This window comes from Jatropha curcas, chromosome 10 (genome assembly GCF_041381405.1).
Source record: "Jatropha curcas cultivar XTBG-Jc1 chromosome 10, XTBG_Jcur_1.0, whole genome shotgun sequence".
NCBI lineage: Eukaryota > Viridiplantae > Streptophyta > Magnoliopsida > Malpighiales > Euphorbiaceae > Jatropha > Jatropha curcas.
Genome location: NC_143160.1, coordinates 7071192 through 7092982, shown reverse-complemented (window position 1 = coordinate 7092982; position 21791 = coordinate 7071192). Strand labels below are relative to the sequence as shown.

General features: G+C 29.6%; 2 protein-coding genes across 8 annotated transcripts; one reads left to right on the top strand and one right to left on the bottom strand.

Annotated features, from left to right (window-relative positions):
- Positions 1 to 5793: 5793 nt before the first annotated feature.
- LOC110010194 (F-box protein At5g49610) lies at positions 5794 to 7438 on the bottom strand. The gene is made up of 2 exons (XM_020681953.3): positions 7271 to 7438; positions 5794 to 7102 (listed from the first exon to the last, which is right to left on the bottom strand). The coding sequence occupies exon 2, from the start codon at positions 7080 to 7082 to the stop codon at positions 5877 to 5879; it is 1206 nt and encodes a 401-aa protein (XP_020537612.1). The 5' UTR covers positions 7083 to 7102; positions 7271 to 7438; the 3' UTR covers positions 5794 to 5876.
- A 7805-nt stretch (positions 7439 to 15243) lies between these two features.
- On the top strand, positions 15244 to 19977 carry LOC105640657 (squamosa promoter-binding-like protein 6). 7 transcript variants are annotated; one of them, XM_089726773.1, is made up of 6 exons: positions 15244 to 15407; positions 15693 to 15741; positions 15864 to 16582; positions 17113 to 17249; positions 18089 to 18967; positions 19717 to 19977. In XM_089726773.1, exons 3-5 carry the CDS (start codon positions 15915 to 15917, stop codon positions 18949 to 18951), a joined length of 1668 nt encoding a protein of 555 aa, XP_089582899.1. In that variant the 5' UTR covers positions 15244 to 15407; positions 15693 to 15741; positions 15864 to 15914; the 3' UTR covers positions 18952 to 18967; positions 19717 to 19977. The 7 variants fall into 7 exon arrangements, with proteins under 7 accessions (XP_089582899.1, XP_089582900.1, XP_089582897.1 ...); XM_089726774.1 differs by lacking the exon at positions 15693 to 15741; XM_089726771.1 differs by having other exon boundaries at positions 15245 to 15407; positions 15693 to 16582.
- Positions 19978 to 21791: the final 1814 nt, after the last annotated feature.

Below are 21791 nucleotides of genomic sequence, written 5' to 3'. Positions count from 1 at the left end.
TATGTTACCTTCAAATGTCTAATGGACGTCAATGTTAACCTTTAAAGCAATAAACCTTTTGGGTGGACACTTGTCGACTTAATATCGGAGGATCACTGTTATATCCAATGTTCATTTACCTTTGAAGGTAATATGTCATGTATAACACAATTCTTCTTTCCTTTTCTTGTGGTTGTTTTTCACCCTTCTGTGTTACTCTTGTTTGATATTCTTGGTGATTAGGGTAATTAATAGTTTATTACCTTTCTAATTATCTAATTTTATAAAGAAAAATAATGCATTTATATTCATGTAAAGCTTTTACTTCCACAATGTAATCACCTAGGTTGTAAACTAATTATTCATCTTATGAAAAATATTGAAAATCTAAAACCTGAATGGCCTTTTAATTTAAATTAGTTTAATCACGAGTTGAATACAAATAATTTATTGTCTCGTTTATTACTTAAAACACCAAGTATAGACAAGTTCTTTACAATATCTCGGATATACAATATTAATGTATTATAATTTAAATATAAGTGATTAGGATTTTTTTTATTAATGTTGTGTAAACATCTATGAATAGAAAGAAACTAACTTTCTATTCTTGAAATGATCTTGTGTAAATAAAATATTCTTTTATAGGCAATTTAATTGTTTGATTAATTTTTATAAATTCAAAAAAAAATTAACATTTTCAGGTCAACTTAAATATATCTTCTTAACAATTGAGCCATAGCTTATTATGAGTAATAGTTAATGTCTTTAACTAATAATTAAATAGTGTAATTGAAGGGGGAAAAAACTCTTATAGAGATTAAGCTTTTACGTGGTTAGCTAAACCTAGCTAAGCTAAGAAGATAATGGAATTATTGAACTCCATAGGCCAATCCAAAGCCATATGCATCTTCTTAAATTTTGATGATAAACGTAAAAAAGGAAAAAAGAAACCTCAATTTAATTAATTGTCTAGAAGATAATAGCAATAATCGATGATCTTAATTAACGACAGTCTAAGGTCCACTTCTTAAACTACCTGGTGGCGTGTCAGCCTATGTGTGGCTAAGTGTACAGATTCTGGTGGAAGTCGCAGCTTGCAGTTGCAGGAGATGGAGAAAATTTGATCACAGGAAGAAGAGAAAGTCTCTTTCCTACTGTCAGAAAGGACACGCGTCAAGATGGGTCATGCTTAGAAAGTATATAAACCGTTGGTGAAACAGTGATTCTATGTTGTTAGCTTGACACGTGTGTGCGAGGCATAAGATTGTCTCTTGAGGAAACAAGTGAAGAAACCCTAATTTGACTAAAAGTTCGTTATGGTTACATGATTAAATCTCACATAGAATAAATAAAAAGTTAATAAATAATTAATACATGTGATGTTATGATGTAATAAATTAAAGTCAGTACTTCTTCATTGCCTATTAAAGGAAAACCAACCTTAGCTTTCATCACTTCCCCAAACAAAACTATCCTATTAGAGTGAAATACCATTTAACTGTTGGATTATATTCAAATACACTAACAAAAATACTTTATTTTTAAGTTTAATTATATATAATTCATTTATTTTCTCTTTGTTATGTTATTTATTTATTTTAAGGAAGTAAACTTAACAAAAGGATTAAATAGTGTAACAGGAATACAGTCGACAGATCATATAACTAATGTATTTGAGTATATTATTGGAGGACTAATAAAAATTCATTTATATTCTTATAATTATTAATTAATAAATAAGATATTGTTGGTTACTAAAGTGATTTGAACCTAATATAATGTTTAAAAGCAAAATCAAACTTTCTTTTTAGAATAATGTTCCCAAGTTTCAATTTGATTTGAAGTTGAAAGCAATAATAGATAATAGTTAGTAATTAATAGTCTTTTTCTAGATTTTATTTTGAACACGTGCAACTTAATTTTCTCTCTTAGAAAAGTTCATTTTTGTTTATTTTTAGATAAGAAAAATTCCAAATTAGTTTGCATGCCTACTTACTAAAATAAAATAATTGTCTCAGTGTATTAAAAAAAGAAAATCATATATATATATATATATATATATATATATATATATATAAAGAAATAGTTTCTACACTTTTTCTCCATTAAGTAAAATAAAAATTTTAATCTTTATAGATAAAGCAAATACGCTTTGGGCAAAAGCGGAGTTAAGATAATTATTTTGAGAAAGAACTTTTGGGGAGCTAAATATGATTTTTCTATATTTTGATCCTTTGATAAGGAAATTTATTAAAAAATTACTTGGAGAGCCATGGTCCCCTTAATTAGGCTCCCAAAATATAGCTCCGCCCCTATCGCTAGAGCACTTTACCTTTAGTGGGCTGATTCGACGCTAATAGGATTTGGTCTCAATTCAGGCGCAGTGGAGATACCTATATTTAATACTAAAACAGAACCATTTTACAGCCAATTATATATGGTTTAATTGGTCGAAACTTCAAATTCTATTGATTAAAAGTTTTTACTAATTTATTAAGTCGAGTGCTACTTTGCTATGCACTAAGTGTAGACAAATTTTATCACGTTTCTCGTAATGTGTTCATCCACTAATGTGGACCATGTTCAGGTTTGGAATAAATATTTTCAACAAAGGATGACTTAGATTTCAGATTTCGAATTGCTGATATTACAAACAAAGTAGGACTAGAGCTGCAATTTATTTTGTCTGATTTAATGGCCTGCTAGTAACGTGAAAGTATCTTTATATGGTCGGCAAAGAAATGGACAAGGCACATGCAATTGTACAATATGTGGGTTCTAAAGCAGTGAAAGAACATCAGTGGTTTTGCAACCTGATGGAGAATGATTGTTCAGTAAAGAATAAGGAAAGAATTAATGCTAATTCTCTGAGTTTTTATTCCAGAACAGAGGTAGTTCAGTGCTAAATTTCAATTTGTAAAGTTGATTATGATGGCTTAAGTCATATTTTCGATCTTCTGCAATATAAATTTATCCCGGACCAGTCTCTTTACTTCTAAAAACGAGTGAGGATTAGTCAGATCTGTGAACAATTAAAACAAACACAAATCTAAATATCTCGTTCAGGTATTAAAAAAAAAAAAAAAGATAATTTTAACACAAGAAACTCAAGAACAAAGAACAACTGTAGGAGAAAAGTCTAAGAAATGGGTCCAATCAATCATATATATTGGAAAAGAATTGGATAGTGTCCAGTAGATAAAGGGCAAAATCCCTGCAAGTTGGCTGATGATGACAATTTAGAGTTACAAATTTATGTTTGTGTCTTTATTTGGGCCATGTGAAGCAATTTTAAATTTCTAATAGAATTTCATTTCCTTTTAGGTACCAATTGGACCAGTAACTGTCATAATCACCTCATAACTTGCAAACCATATTTAAGAAATGGGTCCATACTTATATTTAGAGTCAGAATCACTTTGTAGATTCATTGGCTAAAGATTGTTCAGGTGCATGATGAATTTCTAGCATAGATATTGATGATTTAGAAATATTGATTAAGAGTAATTTCGTAATTCTAGTGCACACTGACTCACGATCTATTAATAAATCTAGGTTCAAATCTATTCCTTCATACTCAAGACAATCATGTAAGAGGCTTACTTAACATTTCAAGCAAATTTGCTGATTAAAAAAAAAAAAAAAAAAACTTGCAAACCATTTCTTTCTAAATTTTTTTTTTCTGAAATTTTATCATTTCCGCTTATTCTTTTTTTACCTATAAATCTTAATTAGAAGCTTAGGATTCAAACTTTGCACTTCTTAATTCTAATTAATTAAGGATTTATGTTTGAGAATATACTTTATTTTATTGGTGGAGTATTTAAAGTTTTAGTATTTAGCTCTGTAATGAAATATATTACAGAAATATTCGTACGAAACCTATAAGATGTATTCTTTGCTGGGAGGACTAAAATCTTTTACGCTCTTAGCCTAAAGGAACTACTTCTCCTAATTATACAAAAAGAAAAAATTAGTAGCAAAATTTAATGATATGTGAATCTTTTATTGGTTTGAACCATATGAAATTATAACTTAATTAAATTCAAGTACAAAAACTAAGAGCTTAAATTTGGCATTCTAATCTATTATAGGATGTTATCTATTTTGAGAATTTAATTTGATAAGTCAATTTCTCGAAAAAGCTCTACATGAAAAAAAATTGTAAAGAGATGACTCAACGGAATTCCTAAAATATATATAAAATCCTATGATAGATTGAAATTTTACCTTAAAGAAATTATTTTCATTTTTATTAATTTGGGATTCTGCCCTAATTTTGTGAACAAGAAAATAGTACAACTTAATCCATTTTCTTTTCCTACATATTTTTGTTAATCATAGGAAGGTAGGACAATTCAGTCAATAAACTAAGAACGTAAAACCGGTTCAATTAATTAGTGGTTCTAGTTCTAAAAATTTGATTTTTCTTTCTTTTTTTTTTTAAATTGACCAATTAGAGATTAAGCATTTTGGACTGATTCTGATTCCAAAAACAGGAGTTGAAGATAGCCTAATCCTTCGAGTTTTAATTATAATTTTGAAACTGCAATTTTTAGAGTAGCTCCAATATGAATCAGAACGGAGAATCAAATTATATTTTCATGGCAACGAACAGTCAAATCAAGAACAATCTTTAATAATTTTCAAAGATGTCCAACAAACTGGAAAAAAAGTTAGGAGCCTATCAAGCTTTGTCGGATCTGACAAGATTTGTTGCATTTGCAGCACAAAATTGACATGTTTAATTTGGAACGTCAATGAATTATGGGTCTTACCGGTGGATCTGATTGGTATTCTCATTTATGTAAGGAGCATGAGGTTTTAAATTTGAGATTTCTTGACCATACGTATTTTCACCAATTTCATGGGTCTAGAGGAAGGCTACTGTTATTATATGGCCCGCAATATTATTTCGACCCATTGACCCTCCCAATGAATAAAAAGAAATATCAACCTTACCAAACTACCGCGTGAAGGTCTCAAGTTAACTTTCGTATATGTTTTAATTTCCATTGCCTACAAGTATATTAAGACAATAATTTGATACTTGTTGAGAATATTTTTCCTTTAGCGAGATCAAAGATTCGATCCTTATCTAACAAAAATAATTGTTTAGAATATTTTTCTGGTAATGGATGAATCCAATGCAAACATAATTCAATTTTAACGTTGCGAATTAGATGTACATGTAATTAATATTAGAAAAGGAAAAACTTTCAAATTTGATAAAATAGCTCTCTAATCATGAAGGTAATTATGCCATAAAAGTTTCATCTCCTTCTCCCTTTCTACTTACCAAAAAAAAAAAAAAAAAATGATTTCTTTGAAAAAAAATCCTCTACAATCACCGGTGGAAATTTCTCTCTCATTCTCTTTCCACTCTTTCTCCTTCAAAGTTCAAAAAAAAGAAAAAAAAAATCTGCATATTCTTTTTTATAACTACACCACCGCCATTGGTGGAAATTTCTCTCCCACCCCATCTCTCTGCAAAAAATCCTCTTTTGATTGAGTATATATTATAGGTGATATTTGGTTTTTTTAGCTCAATATTTTCTTGATTTTGAGCTAAAGTTGCCTCTTTTCAAAAGAATTTCCATCTAAATTCCAGACTTTTTATATCCAAATAGCTTTTTGTGTTTGGTTCCTTAGAAATTTGTCAAGAAGCTAAATAATAACAAAAAGCTTAAAGAAACCATAATAATAACCTTTAAATTACATACCATATGCAATCCAATTAATTACAAAGTTGTATAAAAATAACATTACAACTTAAAGAAAATGAGAGAAAGTTCATAAAAGAAAAAAACAAAAACAAAGAAAGGAAGATAATATAATAATTAGACATGCCTTTTTAGGATAACAATAGCACTTGCATAAGCCTATGCAATAAATCAAGTAGACATAAGAGGAGAAACAATGCTAGGCTTAAAACAAATTATGCTAAAAAGGTTAGGAAGTTCACAATTGATCTCCAAGTCATAAATTTTTTCAATTTCAGGAGAAAACCTTACAAGCCTACATGTCTGATTATTTCCACCCTCCCAACTAAACACTTGCATCAAATAACTTCTCCTTTCAATTTCACAAATCAAATAATGTTGCAAAAGACGGCTTCTTGGCACACACAAAATGAACCTATGTTCCAACCAAAGCGAAAATCCTTCAATCTTATTACCACTCACATTCCATAATTTCAAAAAACGACAATCATGTTCTACAATCTTTAATTCTCCTTTTAAACCCACTAACCGATAATTATATGGAACTTGCACTTCATCATAATTGGTAAAGAATATAGTATAAAAAGTTTCATCAATTAGATCGAAACTTAAAATAAAATTATTGTTATGTCTATGATCAAGTTCACTTATTTTCCAATGAAAGGCTCCATTCCAATAGATTGCTGCATCAAACCCACATTCAAGAAAAAAATTTGGAGCACCACTTAAATCTTTCCATGAACTGTCACCAATTGCAATCATCTGAAATTTGCATGCTTCATCATTGTCGCATCTAAATTCTCTTACAACCTTATATTTATTTTCTAATAGAGGGTCAAAGTGAAACCCTACTTGATAACTCCTGACTGGAAGTTCTCGCGATATGGTCCTTGAAGAGGGTAAAATTACACAATCCCTTGTTAATGGATTGCAAATTAGTATTGGATCCATTTTCCCGTTCGGAGCTAAGCAAAGCAAGCCATTGCAAGAACTAATGATTCTAAAAGCAGATAATTTATATCTAAAGTTTAAAGATAAATTCATATGCTCTAAAGAAATTTCTCTAAGTTTCTCTCCATGGATATCCAAGAAAAGAAGTCTTTCAGAATTAGCTCTATTTCGCGCTTGAATGATGTACTTACATGGACGATCATCTTCATTATTATTATTATTCCTTTCTTGATAAAGTTTAATGAAAGAAGGATCACCAGACATGCGATACCAAGACTTGCATACACATCTGCAACTGAAGATTGATTCTAGAGGAACCCTAGATAGAATATTGGACTGGATATCAAAGGGTAATGAAGTTACTTGCCTTTCTGCTGCACCTTTGTTGCTTATTTTTCTTACATATTTTTGCTTCGGTTTCACCATTTTCCTCAAGGCACTTGTTTCTGATGACACAAAAATAATTATGTGTGTATGTACATTATCAAAAATATACATAGCAACATATATGTAAAACTTTCAGAAAATTGACTCATTTCACATAGTTTTTTGAATAAATTTCTATCAACAAAATAAAATCATATAGCAGATGAAGAAATTCATATGTGCCATACCTTTTTTTTTATGGAAATTTTCTCCTTGATCCCCGATGAGAAAGAGAGAAAGAAAGATGAGGAAGAAGATGACAAGTGATTCTGTAGACTGTAGCAAAAATGAAGTCTCAATTTGAAGGCTTCTTTTGGTTCTTACATATCATAAAGACAAGACAAGTGTTTAAGCATGCAAAGCTCTATGCAGTAACGGTTACTGCCTTAATTTGTTGTTACTTAATAGTAAGTCATATATAGGACTCCACCTGAGCAAAAATGTAAATATTTCAAATTTAAAATAATTCAAACTTGTGAGTTTAGGATTCCATCTATGGAAAAATAAATATAGAAAGAAGCAGTGTAAGAAAATGCTAGAATGAGATTAATCTTATATTGTATATTTAGTTGTGAGAAAAAAATAATAATTAAAATAGTACAAATAAAAAATGAGCAATGACAACATACAACATATGTCATAAAAAAAAAAAAATTAGTTCCAAAAAAATTTAAAAAATAAAAAATAAAAAATATCTTAGAAGATGAATTTGTCTCTCTGATCTATTGGGCTCACCTGCCAGGCAGTACTAATCTTTTACCGGGATTTTCCATGGGCTTTATTTATGGCTTTTAGGCCAGTTATTCTGGACTGGGCTGGGACACCGAGGATGTCGAACGGCTTCTGTTTGATTCATTTATACAAACCAAAGAATGTTTTCATATACCTTTGAAAATCGGAAGTTAAACAGTAATAAAATGTCTTCATTCAACAGGTAATCCAATAATTTAATTGTGTATATCATAATATAATACATTAACATAACAAAATAATAATATCAAAAAATCTTTAACAAAGTTATTTATCCCTGTCTTATATATTTGCTCTTATGTTGAATCAGTAGCAATGCATTGCATAAGTAAAAGAATTATAAGGGGAAAAGTTTGAAATTTAGAGTCACTAACGTTGAAAGAATTTTAAAACTTGTGTCCGTATATCTAAAATTTTACTTCTTGTATAAACATATATAAAAAATAAAATCAAATAAGATTTTTGTCTTATTATACCTCAAGCTAGATGTAGTTTGTTATTTGAAATTTAAAATTTGTTGCATATCACCTAATCACAATATTTATAATAATAATAAAAAAAAAAACTTAAAAAATTGCTTATTATAATATTGAAGTTCTATTAACAATAAAATGTATATAATTCATTTGCATATATTTTCAGGATTGGATATTGACTTGAGAAAATTCAAAGAAGTCAGTGAAGTCAAGCAAGGTCAATGAATCATCAACAGTGTAGTCTTTATTATTATTATTATTATTATTTAACTACTTTTGAAATGAAAGGGGAAAAAAAAAAGAAGAGAAAAGGTCATTAAAAATAAAAATTATAAATGAAAGTGAAGATGACAAAATAAATACATCTGTCCTCTCCACCTTTCTGAGTTCTCATCACAGTAGCTATGAATGCAAACAATGGAAAGGACAACACAAGGCCAAAGTGCATGAGCAAGAGATACACATACACATATGCATACATAGGGTTTGTGGGCCCATGTGACACTAATTAAAACATGGGTCCACTTTTCATTTTTAAAAAAGGGAAAGTTTTCCCTAACCACTCATTGCTTATCTTACACACAAGGAGGAGTTGTTACATTCTTGAGAGAGACAATGCAGAAGTTGAGGCTATGTGGTATCATTTTCACTAAATTGAAAGATAGTGCACCCAAGCTTCATATTTGGTGGTATCCACCTTCTGTGCTCCCTCTTCACCCATCAACACCCATTTCAAGTTTTACTTATCACCATTTTTTTTTTCCTTTTTCTTTTTTAATCTGCTGATGAAAAAAAAAAAAAAATTTAATAATAAGAGTTTTCATCAAGACAATGTCAAAAAAAAAAAAAAAGAGTTTTCATCGAGACATAATATAGCTAGTAGAAAGATTTAATATGAGTTTGGTAGACTTGCATCTTAAGTTATAATTTGACATTATTATTAAAAATTATAGGAAACTACTAGCTTCTAGATCTGATGGATTAGGAGACAAGCTAACATAGAAACTCATTCTTTAGCTCAAGCTTCTTATAGATATGCTAATTTTCAAGAGTGAGAAAGTGTCCCACAAGAGTTATTTCTTCTTTATTTAAATTAATGGAAACGTATTTCTCTTTTATATATATATATATATAATTGTTGAAGTTAAAAAATTTAATTTCATATTAGGATTATCTTAAGACACTCCTTCAAATAGCAATTGGACAAACACAAATCACCACTAGGTGAAATCTGCTAAATTACTTAAGACTTAAGATGTAAATACAACAGCATCTCAGAAGTAAAAACTTTTTTTTAAAAGAAATCAAATTGAAAATTTTATTAAAAGAGAATATATATAGATATAAGATATAAATCAACATACTTCTATATTTTTTGTATAAAAAATATAATAATAAATCACATGTATAAAAAAAACGACATTGATTTAAAGTATTAAATCGAGTTGAAAAAACGTAATATATATATATATATATACATAAGCGATAATTCGCTCCGTCTGGTGACTATTTATCGTTACCGTTTGATTCCATAGTTTTTTTACAAATTCGATCCGACCACTTTCTAATTTCTTTCTTCTATCAAATATGAAATTTGTGCTTCTTTTTTTTCTATATAATTATCTAACTAACAAAATATCATAAATAAAATCGCAATAATGCTGATACATAATAATAAATTTAAAAATTGTCAATACGACTGGATTTGATAATAAAATCTCAATAACCATCTTTAAGTTGCCGCAACTTTAGGTATGTATTATATAAAAACATTTGGAAATCATAAACGATTCAATTCCAAAAGAGTCATTACTGAGTTAGAAATGTTAGGAATAGCAAGTAAATAAGCTGAGGCCCACTTTAGCTTGTCGTGTGAGCTGATGCACCTTATTCTAACAAGTACCTAGTGGTTGTAGGCAATTACTCCCTTTGAGACTCATAAATAATAATAAATTCTAACAATTTTTGGATTCCTTCATATTTATTTGAATTCTAACACATTTCACTCTATTTTGCACTGAAACTCTTCGAAAAAAATAATAGAGGGTTTTGCAATTTCGTGTACATGATCATATATCAAATGTCTTATGGCGGTAATTTCAGGTCTCGAACTTCTAACTTTAGGACTAAAATTTGATTGAAGATATAACAATAGCGACTCCTATAATTGTACTTAATAATATTAAAAGCATGTTTTAATATTGTTTTTTTTTTTTTTTTTGAAAATGTCTTAATATTGTTAGTTCTTGTTTATTATCAATTATTATAACATTAATATAATCAAACTTTAATTACTCTTTGGTAATATTAATCCATATCATATTAGCTGGGATTAAAATTGAAAAATGAAATTGAATTGATTTAGTTTAGTTTAGTTAATTGGGTTGATTAATTCAATTCAATTTTTGATTTTAGATAATTTTCGATTTTTAATTCAATTATAAAAAATAGTCAAATTTGTCCAAATATGTATATCAAATTAAACCAAATTGATTCAACTTTATTTAAATCTTTATATATTAAATATCCAATTTTGTTGTAGAAATCGTCTGCTTGAGGAAAGTTTCCTTGCTTATAAAAAGAAATCAAAAGATTTAAAAGTAATCGAAAATAATTACAGTATACTTAATTATATTGAGAGACCATGATAATGAAAAGCGAAATTGAAAATAGTATGATACAACCAATGATGAATTTTCACATATTTTACATAATAATAAATATTTATAATTTTCATTTCTTTTCGAATTTTGATTATTAAAAATCATTTAAAATATTAGTGTACTTCCTTGATAATGACGGTGATGATAACTTCATTTAATTTTATTTTTTCTCCTACTTCATAATTCGTCTAGCTGAAAAACAGAAAGAAAAATCAAATCAACCATTGTACTCAACTTTCCTCCATAAATATATATATACGGATATATGAGTGGAGCTAGAATAATTATTATAGAAAAAAATAAATTATTTTTATCTAGAAAAAAGTTTAAAAAATATCTCTGACTAACGGTAAATTTTTTTTTTTTTCGTGTAAATTAGTGAGTTACAATAAAAATAAAATAAAAATAAAAAGAGATAAATATTGAGAATATTTTGTGGTTAATTTGGATACAGCTGGCCACTATCATTTAAGTGGACTGATAAGGGCTTTTAACGCGCAGATTTTATTGGTTTTGTTTTGGTCTGTAAAAATAAATTTAGGTTGGTTTCCAAAATTTAGCAGCACCTAATTACGATTTTAAATTAAAATGAAAATTGATTAAAAGAGAGATGAAAATAAGTACAATTCTTGAGTTCAAACCACAGAACTTGTATTTTTTTTTTCTTTAAAAGAAAAAAAAAAAAACTCCCTTACTTCAACCCTGAAAATTGAGCAACTAAAATCACATAATATATATATATATATAATTGAAACTAATTAAAGGGAAAAAAAAATAAATTCTTAAATTATAGTCAAATTAACGTATTATGACTTTTATTTTCAAACATTAACTCTGAAATTTTTGAATTATGATTTTATTTATATTTTGATCATTTCGTTCAAAATAGAGAAACTAAAATATGAACAGAAATCATAAAATAAATATTTTGTAATTAGTTTGACCACAAATTAGAGACCAATTTCTCAATGAATTGACAGTTAAAAGATGTTATTTTGGATGGAAGGTTAAAGCGTTAATAAAAACAGAAGTCCTTATTTATTAATTTAACTATAACTTAAGAGTAAATTTTGTTTTAATTAAAAATAAAAAATAAAAAAAAAATGAAGGGGACCATGTAATTAAGGGAGTTGGCCCTTTTGAGTAGTTGGCAATAAGACACATTTGTACATAGAAAAATGGGGTTGGCAATGAAGTTGTTAGAAAGGTGCTTTCATGCCCTCATCAACAAGACTCACCTAATTGGTGTATTAAATCTGTCATTCATATTCATGCCCCTACTTCTGTATATATACACTTTCTTTCTAATCTCTTTTTCTGTTTTTATGCTAAAACTTTGTTTTATACTTGTCAATTTTTGGTCATCTATGTGTCAATTATCCATCTCTTACATAATTCATATTCAAGATTTTTAAAATTTTTTTTATACAATATTAATAAAGGTTTAATGATATTTATTGTTTGTTTTGAATATATTAAAATGCAGATGTCGTATACGTTTATTTGTTCATAACAATGAAATATCTGATACCTTATTTAAAAATTTAAATTCTTTTCTCTGAATCTGAGTCCTTTTCACTAGGATTAAAATTATAGATCCAATGTTTTCATTTTTTAATCTATAAAATTTTCATTTTTTAGTATTTCAAGGATAATTATTAAAAATGAGAAATAATTACTTTGTTTGAACTCCCAATTTCTCCACGTCGAAAATACTATTAATAGAGAAATAAAAAGAAAAAGGAAAAAAAAAAAAAAAAAAAAGATGAATCAATGAAAGCGATTCCAGAGACACGGCGGTCGAGCCTTCAAAGTTGGTTGGCTATAATGACCGACATATGTGCTTGTGATGTCCACTCGCACCCAAGTTGCGTGTCGAAGCACGCGCAGCAGACGTTGATGGAGACTAGCTGGTGTAAATTTCTTTTGTGGTTCCTGTCATCCGGATCTCCAGCATTTTTCAATTCATAGTGTTTGACTGTGTTTCTAGCGTTTTTAAATTTCAATAAGTTTTGGATACGTATTTAATTTATTACAAATTTAAAGCTTAATATGTTATTATTATTATTATTAAAAAAAGAAAAACAAAAATCACTTATTGGTTGAAGACAACCAATAGGCATCACCACGGTTTTGTTAAAATAAAATTGAATCGAAACCAAACCACTAAAAATCCAAATCAAACTGTGATAAGTAATTTTCAATTTCAAATTGTAATTGAAACTATGTGTTCATTCCTTGGTTCCATTCCTCATTTTTTGGATTGAAATTGGCCATTCTAGGTTTATAGTGAGGGGTATCTAAATGGGTAAATTTTTATTGGAATTGAATCTAATTGAAATAAGTTTTAAAATCGGATCGAATTTATCAATTGAATTAGATCAGATAGTACAGTCCAAAAAAAATTATCTTACTATAATCAATCCAAATGTTCAATATTAAAAAGTGTATTTTTTTTTTTTTGAAAAAAAAAGGTACTATTAAATATTTTAGTCATTGTTCTAGTATCACGGCATTACGGTCCTCAATTATGATAGCAACAGCCCAGCCTGAGGAAGCCCATTAGACATCATGCATAACGGGATGCTCTCGTGAAGGGTCAAATCCTAATCAAGCAAGCGGATAATAAGGTCTTTACCATCAGGCCAGGGCCAGCACCTCGGGTGATAAAAATATACTTAAGAGAAAGATTAAAAAACTTTTGCATTCTATGACGAGATGAAAATTAACAGAGTCTAATTCTTTGGAAAAAAATAAGTTACCATAAGAGTTGAACTTAGTTTTATTAAAGATAAATATTATTATTTACCATAGAATTTAGTTTGGTTACAATTATCCAAGAATAGGCTTCAAGTAAAATTGCGTATTAAGTTATTCTTTATCTTATGATTACGATGTTTTAGAAATTTGAAGCTGCTTTCTTGCTAAAAGTGAGTGATCATTAAAAGGACAAACTGACCTTTTTGTATGGCTAATTTAATAAAGTCTAACAAATTTAATTAAATTCGTTACTGGAATTAAATTTTTAATATTACTATTTTTAAGTAACTTTATGTTAATATAATGTAAAAACTATTTAAAAACTTTCCACGTTAAAATTAAAAATTAAAAATTTTTAAAATTTGTATATATATTTTTATGTTCAGACCGAAGAATGGTGATGATTTAATCTAAATTTCAAACTTCAGTTCACCTTAAAATAAGTTTATTTATGCTGCTACTAATCTAACCATCTATTACTTAAAATTAATATTTCAACAAATAAAAATAAATTTTTTTCTTAATTATTAGTGATATTTGAATATTAAGATTATATATATATATATATATTTAAAAAATATCACAATCACTGGCAAAGAAAGACATATGGGTTTTGAAACAAGTGGCAAATTTCTGTAGATTATAGAACATGCGGAAATTATTGCCTCTTTAGTCGTTTTGTCATTTTTCTTCTAATAATGCAACTTTTTCAAACTTAATGCACGCCAAAATCAACCAATATTATCAAATTAAGCCTACAATTTTTACAAAACGAAAAACACATGTGCTATAATTGCATGAGGTTTGCTTGCTACTTCCACTTATTAAGCTATATTTCACAAAATTTTTTTAATGAAAAAAACTTTTAATCGAAGTTTTTTTAATTTTTTATATTGTCGATGAGGTCATGGATTGTTTGAGTTTTGAGCAGGGGAGAATGCAGGGGTGTTAATCCAGTATCCCTACCCATGGTGCCATGCTATGGTGACTCCATGGATGAAGTAAGGCTATTGGAGACAAAAATAACATATTGAATGGTATATGGACCAAGAATATGAGAGGGAAGACCCGGCGTAACACTCTTCGCTGCCCCGAGGCCGGGGGACCCGACCCTAGTGAGCTAGGTGCGGACATCATGTTCTATCAAGAGAGACCGAGACAACACTAGATGATTATTTAATTGACTATTTCTCATTTGCTTTATAAGATAAATAAATATCTTTTTAGCAGGAGAGAACGTAATATTTTATTTAAAAATAAGTGTGGAAAATCAACGTATCCCTTTTGAAATGCATAATGATATCAATAAAAAGACATTGAAAATCCCATTTTGCCTAATGAAGTAACAAACAAGAGGCACAGTGTTAAGTTATTAACTAACATAACAGTAAACAGTAATAATATATTAATATGCAAGATTTTGTTGTTTGTCCTTTTCTTGTTCTTTGTTCGGTAAGAACAAGACTGAGTAGCAAGTAATCCTATTTAGTAGTTTCTAAACAACGCAAAAAGCAGTTTATAGGTCTCTCTCTCTTCTCTCTAAAATGAGTTAATGTCTGTAGTTCTGTACTCTGCTCTGTATGTGTGAGTGAAAATAGCAGCCACATCTTATTTTCCATCAAGTTTGGGACACCTAAGACTCATTATACAACCCCATTTCTTTACTCTCTACCATGGTAAAGCAAAACTCACTATATCTCAAATGATTTTAGGCAACTTTTTGCTTTCTTTTTATAGTCACTCGATATATAGCTTTCTCCTTTGCTCTTTGCATTGTTTGTTCTTTTTAATGTTTGCTTTTGTTTCTTACTAAAAATCCTTTCTTGCACTTAGCTTTCTGAATGAGTTCACGTGGTGTTATTCTCTCTAGTCATTTTCTTGATTTTTTGTGCTGCTTAATTTTCCTGGGTTCTGAGTTTTCCCTAATGGGTTTTGTTGTTTTGATGCTTCTGGTATCTCAGAAAATGAATTTCTTGTGAATTGGAGAATTTGGAGGAAGTGGGGAATTTTGTGAGTAACAGTACTTTAGCAAGATTTTTCAACGTTTGCTGTCACTAGTGGTTTAACAGAAAATTTAATTTGGTTTTTGCCAATCGGGTAGAGATCGATCATTTTCTTGATTGTATTGGCAGGTCGGTTTTTAAGTATCTAATCACTTGAACAGTAATTCCATTATATTACAAATGCAACCTTGGAGCTATGTTCATGGAGGGAAGGATATTGTATCAAGGGAAACAATTTCATCTTCTGACACTATTGCCAAAAGCAGAAATGCCTTGCTGGGCTGGGATTTGAAAACGGCTAGTTTTGGTAATAACATGGTCATCTCAAGTCAACAAGCTATTGAGAATCAAAATTTTGGGCATTTGAGTTATCAAGAAATGATGGGAAAACAATTACCTGATAATTCAATTAGGGTGTCTTTGAGCAGTGAAGTTGATGTTGGGAAAATCATTAATCCTTTTATTGTTAATAACACTAATAGTTTTTCTTTAGAAGTTGAATCCACTTCTTCAAGGCTTTCTAGCTCTGTTATGGATTCTAATAGTAGAGATTCTTCATTTATTGATTTGAAGCTGGGAAGGTTTGGTGATCCAACAACAGATGCTCAAAATTCAAGAACTTCTAAGGGAGCATCCATTCTGTCTTCATCTGATTCATCAAATCCTCCAAAGAGAATGAGACCAGGAGTGAATTCCCATACTGCCTACTGCCAAGTTTATGGTTGTAATAAGGATCTCAGTTCTTCAAAAGAATATCACAAGAGACATAAAGTCTGTGAAGTTCACTCCAAAACTGCTAAAGTTATTGTCAATGGAATTGAACAGAGGTTTTGTCAGCAATGCAGCAGGTATGTTATGTCTTCATTGATTATTCACATTGAAACACAAGTTTTACTTATATATATGTCAATTCTTCAGTTCCTTTTTTGCTTTGTTTTTAATCAAAAGTTGTTCAACTCTTTCTTTTCTGAATGGTCTAACTTTCTTGAAATTTGATTTTCTTAGTTTGTTCATAATCTTTACAACCATTTTGTCAAGTTTATTCTGTTCCTCCACTGTTTGTTGTTGAGTTCAGTTTATCCTAATCCCTTAAATAATATTTAATGAATTGTCAGTTAGCTGAAATATAAAGAAAACCCGCAAGTACTAAATAAACCTGTTTCTTTGTTCATCTGGATGGGTTTTCTTACTTCAAAAATCTAAATATGTACATACGTGTCTTTTAGCTTTTTCTTGATGGATTCTTTAGTTATGATTCAGGCAAAGCTAGATGTCATTTTTCAATTCTTTGCTCCTGTTTGGGTTCATAATAATGTCAATATACTAAATACCTGAATATTGTTGCTGCTATAATGCGTAATAGTTTTTGACTGTTCAGGTTTCATTTGCTGGCTGAATTTGATGATGGTAAGCGCAGCTGCCGTAAACGGCTTGCAGGCCACAATGAACGAAGGAGAAAGCCTCAAGTTGGTCTTCACGCCGGAAGGACTGGAAGACTAATTCAGTCATACAATGGTAGAAACCATTATCCACTTTTTATCCATTATATAATTTTTCTGCGCAATTGTTGGATAACGGTTAACTATTTGATCCCTTTATTACACTTAAACTATTTAAGCTGAAGACTTTTGAGTTGCCTAGCTGATTCTTAGATATTCTGGAATAATTACAGTTGTTATTTTTGTGCACACTAATGCATATTTGTTTCTGTTATATGATTCAGTCGTGTGGCAGTTATTACAGATACTGGAGATGTTTGAGGTAGTCAGACTTGTTTGGGGAATTTATGTTTCCAAGTGATGTGATGAATGAGAAATATGAGACAGCTTTATTTAGGTAGCAACAAACTCTACCAAATGGGGGCTTGGCTAAGGCATGTTAGCCTGAAACATCATCCTAATTCGTGCATGCAATGATGTCATGACACTTCTATGTCTCTGATTCCAATATAACCAATTCAAACCATCTAGTGATAATCCATGTTGAATCATCTAAAATCCAGAATTTGAAACCCGTTTAGCAGGTAAATCGCTGTCCTAAAAGGCAAGAGCAGTGCAAGTATGTGGAATTTGGGATTCACTTTTATAGCATAAACTGCTTAATTCTCTTTTATATTTGGAATTTATGCCAAAATTAACTTGTTCATGCATGATAATATGTGGTAATCTGTTAAGCTATGTGCTATATGTTAGTGACATTATTGCATTTGGTGCTGAAATCTTAAATTCCTAAAATTCTTGGAGTTACCTATACAGTGCGCCTTAGCATTGTAGAATTAGAAAATTGTAAGTTTATTTCAGTACTCGAGTTATGGTATTTTGCAAACCTTTTACTATTTTCTCATTATTGTTCAGGCTTTGGCACTGGCCGATTTCATGGCACAGCATCTTTTATCTGTCAAGATATACTTCCCAGTGGTCCATTACATCCTGAGAAATATGGGACAAATAATTGGTGCAGGCAAATAAAAGTTGAAGATGGGTCCAATTTTAGTCCACTATCATCCATTCCTACAAGTGGGTATCTGCTTTCAAAATTTCTCTTCCCTTCTAACAATTTGAATAAAGCATTTCTCACTTTTAATGACAATGAAGCTACTCCTACAACAGGAAGCATCTTCAATGCGAGCAGTAATCGATATCCACATGAAATGGGAGGCTCAATTTTTTATTCACGTTCATTAGTCCAGGACAACTTGATGGGAAATGAAGACTTCACAACTTTCAATGCAGTATCAACCATTCAAGGGCTATCAGGGATCACACACTCTGGTTGTGCTCTCTCTCTTCTGTCATCTCACTCAAATAATTTTTCAGGCCATTCATCCGGAATGTCCATTGCCAGCCCATTGGTAGTACCTGGCAGCAACACCCATTATAGCGTGAGCCAAGTCTCTGAAAAGCTTATTGGAGTTAGTTCGCAGGCTTCCATGAGTGGGGTACCAAACAAGTTCTCATCAGGAACAAGTTCTGCAGAAGGGAGCCACTTGGGCTCCATACTGATACCTGATGGAAGTGATGCCATAAATTTTGATGTCACAGATGGTATTTACCAAGGATCAGATTTTATGAATGCTAAGGGTAGTCTTTCATGCGAAGATGGTACTACTGTTGACTTGCTTCAGCTGTCATCACAGCTTCAGCGAGTAGAACATCAGAAGCAATCCATGCAAGTGAAGCAGGAAAATGATGCTCTGTGCTGGCCCCACATCACTTAATTCCTGTGCAAAGAAGGTACTTGCTCAATTTCATTGGAAAAATTCAATTCAAACTTCAATTACATATTCAAGTATTATTTCATGGGAAGATGAACATGATGATGTATGGAGAAGTTTCTTAGCAGAATTCATGGAAGAGCTGCGTGAAAGTTTCTAAGTTTGTTTTATTCAAATCTGAATGCATTTGTTTTTTCCATTTACTTGGTACTAGATATGTATTGCTAATACCTCTCTTGTGAGAATCACTTTTCTTTCCCTTAAACATTTCAAAGCATTAAATTTTTGTATGTTGAGAAGGAATCAATTTCTGAGCTCCCATCAAATTCATCCTTTATTTTCTGCCATTTCTAACAGAACTTGTGTTTGGTCTTCTGTTGAAATTATTATCTATTGCATGGAGATGAATTCTTTTTGCTTATTGAGCTCAATATGATCCGATTAAAAGAAAAAGCAGCTGAGTTTTAAAGTTAATTGAAACAAATATTTTGAATCCCACCTAGAATTACTATTTCCTATAGAGATCCTCAAGTTTCCTTCTTTTGTTTTTTTCGAAAACTGCTCATTTTTTTTTTCTTCTTTTTGGAAAAATTCCCCCCACCTATGGCATTCCAATGAGTATGTTCTCATTCTTTGTTCATCATATACCTTGCTTTCTCAACTTTAATATCTAGATATTGCTTGGTTCTGTTTTACTTACATAGTCATTATCTCAAAATGACTATTATTTTGGTTTTGTTTTACACTTTGCACTTTGTGTTTGGACAGGGAATCAAATCCAGAGCCGGAGCCATAGCCATAGCCAGAGTATGCTTAAATGACCTGTATATTGGATCTTGTTAAGCTGCATAAACTGAAACGTTGCAAAGCAGACCAGGAGTAAGTTCATGTTGATACTGTCAGAAAATGAATAATCAATGTGCTATTCATGCTTGCAAGATTGATTGTTGCTTTTTTTTTTTTTTGTCCCCGTTCTCTCAACATAATGAATCTCATTAGCCCATCAACTAGAAAAATCATTTGATATCATTAACATCCCATCATATATAATTGTTTGGTTTTCATATTCAACTCACTTTGATAACACAAGTAAAATGCATGTTTTATTTCGTGAAACTGTGGAAGGAACATTTATTGTAGATTCTCAAAGCTTGTAATGCTTTCAGAGATACATGCTTTTAAACTCTCATTTTACAGAATGGAGTTTTGGCTCCCTAATTTGAGCTAAAGGGGGCAAGTGCATAACCCATCTACACAAGTGCTTGTCTCCCACAAACATTTGCCCTTGCAATCAGCATCTTTAGAACACCTCACAGGCAAAAATCCTCTCTTCTTCTCACCTATTTCAATTCTCCTTGACAATGCCAAACCTATCAAAAGCACCATCATTAGTTTCATTCATATGACACATTGTAATATTAACACAGAATAAGTATATACATATAACAAGCAAGTCTTAATCTCGAACTGGGTTAGAGGTCGGCTGTATGAATCTTTTGTTTCTTTATTTTCAATTTACTCTGTTCATATAATGTTTAATATGAAAACTTAAATTTACGAGTGAAAATTTAAAAATGGAATTTAAAGAGACAACAAACCTGATGAAGTGAGTAGGAGTATGGCCAAAAAGACAAACTTGATTGAGACATTTTCCATGTTTTTGTTTTTGTGGTATGACAATATGGTTGGTGACATTCCAAGAGAGACTGTGGCTTTGATTTATATGAATTTGGAAGGTAAATCCCTATCTATGCCGCTGATTGCATATTACATCCATATTTGGAACAAGTCAATAAATTTTGATTTTTGTTGTTTTTTTTTTTTCAATGAAAAGCCATTCATAGTAATATTAGCATAACACTTGAAATAAAATATTTTAATAAAAAATTATTTCCTATCTATATCTACGTATCTATCTATATATTTATATCCATATCTATATCCGATATATGCATATATCTATATATAAACCTGAAATAAAAGATATTTTAAAAATGCTATATATTTTAAATAAATAAAATATATTTATTTCTTATTTAGCTTTTTATTTTTCAATGTTTTTAGAAATTTTTAGACTTTTATTTCTTTTCTTTATTTTTCTATGTTTTAATTGGATATATATTCTTTAAAAATTTACATATAAAATTAATGTGAATATAAAATTAATTAATAAAACCTTCAGTGTGTGTGTATATACTAGGATTTTTATGACGTGCATTGCACATTATAATTACCTATTATTTGCTTGTTGTTCATACTCATTAATTTCCGTTACGATATTAAGTATCCGATTATAATTTCATTTTCATACTATTTATACTTTTATAATTTTATTAAGCATGTATTCGTATTGAGGATATGATAAATACAATGACCACATATTTTAAATTTCTTTATTTTCTTTATTTTTCAATATTTTAATTGGATATGTTTTTTTTTAAAAAATATTTTATGTAAATATATATTGACCAGTTTCAAAATTTTGGACAAAACACCCATATTTATTTATATAAATTTCTTTCTTTTTTTATTTTTATATGTTTTAATTGGATATATTCTCAAAATCTTTTTGATATATATCACTTTCAAATTTTTGAACTTATATGTAAAATACTCATATTTCTCTATATAAAGTTATTTTCTTTTTCTTTATTTTTCTATATTTTAATTGGATATTTTCATAAAAAAAAAAAGTTATTCTCTATAAATAGATGTATAGCACTTCCTATTTATATATGTAAAAAAAATATGTATTATATTCATTACTTGTGAATTACAACTATTTATATACTAGTGTTTTTATTTTTCAATTTATTTGGTTATATACAAAACACATACATTTA

Excerpts from the sequence above, each read along its gene's own strand:
- LOC105640657 (XM_089726774.1), top strand. The coding sequence starts at position 15,915 with ATGCAACCTTGGAGCTATGTTCATGGAGGGAAGGATATTGTATCAAGG. Across the intron at positions 16,583-17,112 it reads TTTTGTCAGCAATGCAGCAG|GTTTCATTTGCTGGCTGAAT; the intron begins GTATGTTATGTC and ends TTGACTGTTCAG. Across the intron at positions 17,250-18,088 it reads ACTAATTCAGTCATACAATG|GCTTTGGCACTGGCCGATTT; the intron begins GTAGAAACCATT and ends ATTATTGTTCAG.
- LOC110010194 (XM_020681953.3), bottom strand. The coding sequence starts at position 7,082 with ATGGTGAAACCGAAGCAAAAATATGTAAGAAAAATAAGCAACAAAGGT.